The sequence below is a fragment of the Alosa sapidissima genome, chromosome 21 (genome assembly GCF_018492685.1).
Source record: "Alosa sapidissima isolate fAloSap1 chromosome 21, fAloSap1.pri, whole genome shotgun sequence".
NCBI lineage: Eukaryota > Metazoa > Chordata > Actinopteri > Clupeiformes > Clupeidae > Alosa > Alosa sapidissima.
In genome coordinates this window covers 27,496,545-27,503,463 of record NC_055977.1, presented here as the reverse complement: position 1 = coordinate 27,503,463, position 6,919 = coordinate 27,496,545, and the positions used below count along the sequence as shown (strand labels likewise).

Sequence of the window (6,919 nt, the reverse complement as noted above, 5' to 3'; positions counted from 1 at the left end):
TCTCTTTAAATATATCTCATCTGTCCCTTTACAATCCATATTAATTTGCAAGACTGTATTTCAACCCTAGCCAACCATACAGTTGGAACAGGCGATGAAAGCACCCATTACCAAAGCAGACTTCATTTCAAACTAGTCTGTGTTTGGTCACATTATATCAATTAGCAGGAACTCAGGTGAATATCAAAAATCGGCCTGACTAAACCCTGTATACTTTAAGCATATATATATATATATATATATATATATATATATATATATATATATATATATATATATATATATGTATATATATATATTTATATTTATATTGTTCCAGCGACTGAAAGTGAGAAATAGCAAAGAGGTACAAACACATGTGCAGCAATTACATTATGCATGTACATGTAGTATACCATATAAAATCCATATAAAAACATAGAAGTATATTCATATAACGTATAGATGTATGTACAGCAGGTATATAACACACATAGAGAGACAAGCTGCTGTAAGTGCTGCTGTAGGAGCGGGGAACTGGAATAAGGTCCTTCCATTTGCACTTGTCCTCGGCCTCTGCAGAAGTCTTAGTACATTCTCTAGGGCAGAGAAGCAGTGTTTACAGGTTGATTTGATTTTTTAGTTTCTTTAGTCTGTGGATTGCCATCCTTAATCCCTATCTCTGTGTTAATATGTGCAGTTAAGGTGCTTGTCTGGGACAGCGTGTGTTTGTGTGTTTGTGTGTGTGTGTGTGTGTGAGTGTGTGTGCTGAGGCCTAGACACACAACTGGGCGTTTGCGTCGAGCTCTCCTCTCCCTGGAGCGTTGTGTCCTCCCGACTCTTCACACACACGTCAGGCCTTCCTTCCCTGTTCAACAACGGCAGTTCTGATTGGCCGGCGGTGGGTTCCTCAGCCTCTGGGCTCCTGTGATTGGCTGAGCTGCACAGCTGGCCGTGTCTGGGTCCAGCGCCTCTCGGAGCCGGCCGCCCCACTGCTGCCGCTGGTGCCATCGTCGTTCTGGGGCTCCAGCGTGATGGGGGCTCCTCGGCTCCCGCGCGGCCCAGAGCGGGGCTCACGGCTGGGCCTGGGCGCTGGTAGCTGCCCCTGGCCTGCACCATGTGGATCCCGCCGATGGGGATGAGCAGGCTGGGGCTCCGGGCCGGAGGCTGGGAGTGGAGGGGCAGGTGGCTGAGGAGGCAGCAGCCCTCGCTGGGCAGAGCAGCAGCCGAGATGGTGGTGGCTGTCCGGGCTGGGTGGTGGTGGTGGTGGTGGTGGTGGTGGTGGTGGTGGCGGTGCTGGTTGCGGAGGACAGAGAGTTGGGATGGTGGCAGGTGCATCACTTCCTCCTGGGGACAACACCTCTCCTGTAGGAAAGAGAGAGAAGACAAAAGAGACATTTGAAAATACATTTGTTTGATTGTGTGCACTTAAAAAGTGACTTAAAGTGATAGCGAGAAAGAAACAGAGTAAGAGTGAGAGACACAGAAGATATGAGAGGAGGAGAAAGGAAGAAATGAGAGGACAGGTAAAGAGACACAGAGAGAGAGTGGGAGAGACAGGGAGAGAGCAGAGGAGGACATCTCGGGTTCAGAAATGAAAAGTCCTGCCAAGTATTTGATCGAACCATTTAGTAAACCAGCTCATCCTAATTAGCAGCCAGGTAGATCAGATAATTAGTGATATCACCTGTGTTAAGTGCATAGGTAAAAAGAATATATGGCAGGACTTTTACTCTCTGGACCCGAGATGTCCGCCTCTGAGAGAGAGGGGGGGAGGGGGAGAGAGAGAGAGAGAGAGAGAGGGGGAGAGAGGGAGAGAGAGAGAGAGAGAGAGAGAGAGAGAGAGAGAGAGAGAGAGAGAGAGAGAGAGAGTGGGAGCGTAAATAATCTTCCCAAGGTAGACAAGTGAATAAAAATGATTTTGAAGAAAAAAAAAGGTTGTGCGACGCGAAAGGTTAAAATAATCCTGTGGGATTTCTGACCGCTGCTAATGACAAAGCTGCTCCTCCCTCCCTCAGCTGTCATATTTGTAAACAACACCCAAACGACACAAACATTAGTGATACTCCAATAACGCATGCGTGCGGCTAATGATAGGCTCAGGCCACTAACATTTTTACTACTCCACCCAAAGGCAAATAGACTGCGCCTGCATTTAGAGCCCAGCATTATTTTTAAGGCTTTACTATCTGTTGGTTTGGCATTAGCCGTGTGTTAGCATAGATGGGCTTCCTTCCTCTTGCCTATAAAGGTTTAGCTTTATTTAACAGTTTGCGTGTGTGTACTCGGCTATCTGCAGTCGCTCTGTTTGCTTTGGACTATTTGGTTAAGATGGATTTGGCTGTTTACCTTTGACAGAAATTGCTTTGTGCGTGTCAAGAAGAAGAAGAAGGAGAGGGGGGTAAAAAGGAAAATGGAGGGAGGCGCGCTGCTGTTTTTGGCAGCGACGGAACCGAATGTGACAAAAGCAACGAGAGAGGAGGCGGGAGGGGGCAATTATCCCACTGTAGCCCACTGGATAACGAACACACGCAGGATGACATGAGGCAGAATGGTGAACCACACACACACACACACACACACAAAACACATGCATATTCAGTATATATATATATACATAGGCATGAAGTCAAATCGTGTTAAATAGTGTGCTATATCAAGGAAACTCGTAATATCAGAAAACCCAAATCTACAGAAGTTATAAAAAAGACAGCTTTTATTTGTGTTTGTTTGTTTGTGGTACAGTGGCATGTCTGATTGCATATATACAGACAGTATATGTGTGTGTATGAGTGTGTTTGTGAGTGTGTGTGTGTGTGTGTGTGTGTGTGTGTGTGTGTGTGTGTGTGTGTGTGTGTGAGTGTGTGTGTGTCTTTGTGTGTATGGACAGACTCACCTGCACGGCCATACAGCTCATCCCGCCAGGGGCTGCTTGGTATCTTGGCTTGGGTGTCCTGTGTGGAGAGAAGGACCCAGAGATGGAGGTGGGGGAGGTGGGACCGGAGCCTGGACACCCAGCGGAGCTGCAGGCCGACTGGGGAACGAGAGCTGCCGAGTCCCTGCTAGGGGACCGCTGGCATCCAGAGGGCGACGGTGGACACCTGCCTGGAGACACCTGGCCCGATGGAGAGGGCGAGAGGCGCCGCTGATAGGGGGAGAGCTGTGGATAGGGAGAGGGGCTGGGGGAGCAGCAGGAGGACGGGCAGAGCGACTGGGGCAGGGCTGGGGACACGCAGCGGCCCGGGGAGAGGCTGAGGATGGGGGACGAGCAGCTGCCACCGTGGGGCTCCGGGTGTGGCCGCGGGACCGTGACCGTCACCGCGCCCGTCAGGGAGGAGTGCATGCTGGGTAAAGGATGCCGCTCCCGCGGGGGTTCTGAGGGACCAGCGTCCGTCTGGGTGGCATCTCCAGCCCGGGTGGGTGATGATGCTGATGATGCCAAGTGGGCAGTGATGAGTTCTCCATGATGTACATCTGGGGGACCCTTTTTTGGCTGGTCCTCTGCATCTTCGTAGTCTTCATCGGTTCCATCATCATCATCATCATCATCATTGTCATCATCTTCCTCATCCTCATCTTCTCCCTCCGTGTCCTCAGCATCAGAGAACTGGTGTTCCTCAAGTGCCTCTGTCCTGACTGGGCAACCATCACTGCCACCTGCAGGCGAAAGAGGGTTACTACAGGGGCTAAGCCACACTGAGAGCTGCTTTATGCCCCATTTCGACACTTGATTCCCAGCAAATATTTGACAACAAATAGCCCAGCAACCCCTCAAAGTCTGGGCCTGAGAAGGAAATTTCATCACATTCAAATCTCAGGTTTTGGCTCAAAATGAATCACAAATCTAATTAAATGTTTTCCCAGGATATGTGCTTGTTTGCCTGAGTACACTCGAGGGCAAAGTCAGTAATTACAGAGCCCTAAAGTATATCTGTAATTATCCTCCTAATATCCTCAATTTATATAACAAACTATCACAGAAGAAACAGTAGCACAACAAGTCCACTTATTATGTCACCTGTGAGAGCTTCTAGACAACCTCCATCTAATAATAATAATAATAATAATAATAATATGTTTATTTTATATAGCGCCTTTCTCAAACCCAAGGTCACTTAACATAGTAAGTAATCTAATAATCTAAGGATTAACATTAGCCTACCATATAATAAATATATCTCATGTTTTACGAAATCTTTTTCTGTGAGATAAACATGCCATGACATGTGCTGTAATTATCGTAAAAAGCTCCCACACTGATTGTCATAACAATAAACACTGATGGTGACATGACATGTTAATGGCCATGACCGATCCTAACAGAATATGCCAACTGTTGCTACATGTTTATGAAACAGTTATGTCAGTCTTATGATGGCCAACTTCATACTCCCAGGCCTTCTCTAAAGCAGTGAATTGACTTTAACTGTTCACAGGCATATAAAACCACACACCGTCTTGAGTAGGTCCATTTCAGGGGTGGGGGAGAGAAAGGGAGAGATGGAGAGAGAGAGAGAGAGAGAGACAGAGCTTCTGTGATATCAAAGGGCTAAGACGAAAAGTCTTATCGTTTTTCAAAGTCCTCTGAAGTAATGTGTTGTTCAAATACACACATACCTACACACACACACACACACACACGCACACATTCATGACTGGAGGAAATCATTCTATGCTACACACAACACTAAACACAGAGACACACAGAAACACACAGATGAACATGGATTCATGACTACAAACAGCAACACAGGGGGCAGTCCAACCTTCTTCCCCTGTCTCCAGCTCATCAGATGTATTGGGCACACTTTCTTCATGGCACTTCTTCCCATGGGCCTTTGACTTCATGTGTTTGGTGAGGTTCCCTGGACCCCCAAGGACACACACACACAGACACACAGACACAGAAACACACACACACATACACACACACACACACACACACACACAAACAACACACAGGAGACGAACACACATCACACATGCACAAATATAAGTCAAATACAAACAAAAACCAACACACATACATATAATCAGGGATTAGAAACGGTTCAAAGAACGAAAATGAAAACGAACACAAATTTTGGATGAGCGTAACCAAAAACGGGAACAAAAGCTTTCACTTGTTCCAAAGGGAAAACGTTATTTTCAGTTTTAGATAACGGTTAATAACGGTATGTATCATTCCAATTAACCTTTGTTTGAAAATGACTGAAAAGTCCATAAGCTCGGAAAGTCGCCTGCCCACACGCAGACCCTATAGAGGATGAATTTAGTCAGATTTTATGAATCAGTGTCTCCCCTGTATAATAGGCTAGAACTACTAGTTTTCATATCCAACACTTTATAATTGCCTTTTCAAAGTATGTAGCCTAAATTATTGAAACATTGTGTGAAATAACATAGGCTACCAGAGACACTAGGAACATAGGCCTGTCATGGTTTTTATAGATCTATCAGAACGTCACATATTACCAACTGTCCCGTATGTCCAACCTCTTACGTGTATGTGTCACTTAATATTAATTTCTATACAAACCAAGACGGCGGATTCCTAAAGAAACGCAAGCACCCACACCATAAGTGTATCTAAATTAGCTATGTACCAAAACTTACATTTTACCGTGACTCAAAGAGATGTAAACAGTGTTGTATGGCTGCGTGTACAAATCCGCTTGGAGCTCCAGTGGAATTTTGAATTGCGATGAGAATTCTCGGGCTAACCGTTGATGTGCCGTGAGAAAGGTTGGGAATAGGCACCCACCAGCCCAGCACTAAACTCTGAGTGTGGTAAACAAAATCTGATATTACAGGCAGTACAAGCCCCGGTAAGAACCAAACTAGATTTTGTTCAAATCTACACACCTATTGCTACTGAAAAATGTAAGGTTCATTTATCAAATGTTATTTTAAAGTATTAAAAAACATTGTTGTTTTATAATTTTTGAACCAAATGGTTGATAATTAGCACGTTTACGACAATATTATATAGGATTACTTGCCTCGAATCTGACCCCACGCCTGAATTCAAGCACAGTATTTTTTGTTATCTGTTATCTTTCGATATCTGAAGTGCTTTAATTTAAGCTTTAAGCAATGTAATTTTTAATAGAACATTATTAACCATTCTTGTTTAACATTCAAACTGGTTACCATTTAGAGTTGAGACCTTGGAACACTGGAACAAAAAAAACGTCTGATGGTTACAGGCGGACATCATGTTCAGGAAATAGCATATAACACATATATAACGTATATATAACATATAACGTGTACAGCAGCTTGACGAGACAACATTTTCACCAGACAGCTATCATTCAACTCCATCCCACTCATCTCCAGTCTGACCAGCATAAGACAGACGAATGGACACACTGCACTCTGGGAGCACTTCTCCATCGGTCTGCTGTCTGCTGGTACTTGCCTTTGGTTTTGAAAGCAAAGTTGCAATGCTGGCAGATGAAGGGCCGCTGGTCGGTGTGCAGTCGGATGTGTTTGCGAAGCGTGCTGGGCTTCTTACAGCGAATGCCACACTCCTCACACACGTACCTGCCCCTCCCACGCCCGCGCACATACACATACTCCTCATTCGACCTATACCTGTGGAGACAGGAGACACAGAGGTCAAAGGTTAAAATATCAACCTCACACATGTATCCGCTTCTCCCACGCACAATCACATAAACATACTCCTCATTCAACATATGCATGTGGAGACAGGAGACACGGAGGTCAAAGGTTAAAATATTCATATATATTTACCAACATATTTTTCCTATGTCTCCCCTAAAACCTATAAAATGATTTGTCATACAAAACTCTCCCAAGTTTTCTTTGTTTTTACAGCTTTGTTTTATAGTTGTAGACATTTCTGAAAATAATATCTAAGGTTTGTCTAATAGAACCTATGATCACATGATCACAGTAGATTGGTCCCACT

At 44.9% G+C, this 6,919-nt stretch overlaps 1 protein-coding gene across 7 annotated transcripts in view; it reads right to left on the bottom strand.

Annotated features, from left to right (window-relative positions):
- Positions 1 to 308: 308 nt before the first annotated feature.
- Positions 309 to 6,919, bottom strand: part of hivep3a (HIVEP zinc finger 3a) — a 44,301-nt gene continuing 37,690 nt past the window's right edge. For 6 of the 7 annotated variants that reach the window (XM_042077044.1, XM_042077043.1, XM_042077042.1 and 3 more), the window contains 4 exons: positions 6,404 to 6,579; positions 4,746 to 4,844; positions 2,876 to 3,636; positions 309 to 1,344 (listed from right to left, as the gene is read on the bottom strand). In XM_042077044.1, coding sequence (XP_041932978.1) covers positions 667 to 1,344; positions 2,876 to 3,636; positions 4,746 to 4,844; positions 6,404 to 6,579 — 1,714 coding nt within the window. In that variant the 3' untranslated portion in view covers positions 309 to 666. The remainder of the gene's footprint in view (positions 1,345 to 2,875; positions 3,637 to 4,745; positions 4,845 to 6,403; positions 6,580 to 6,919) is intronic. The other variant, XM_042077049.1, reaches the window with a different exon arrangement.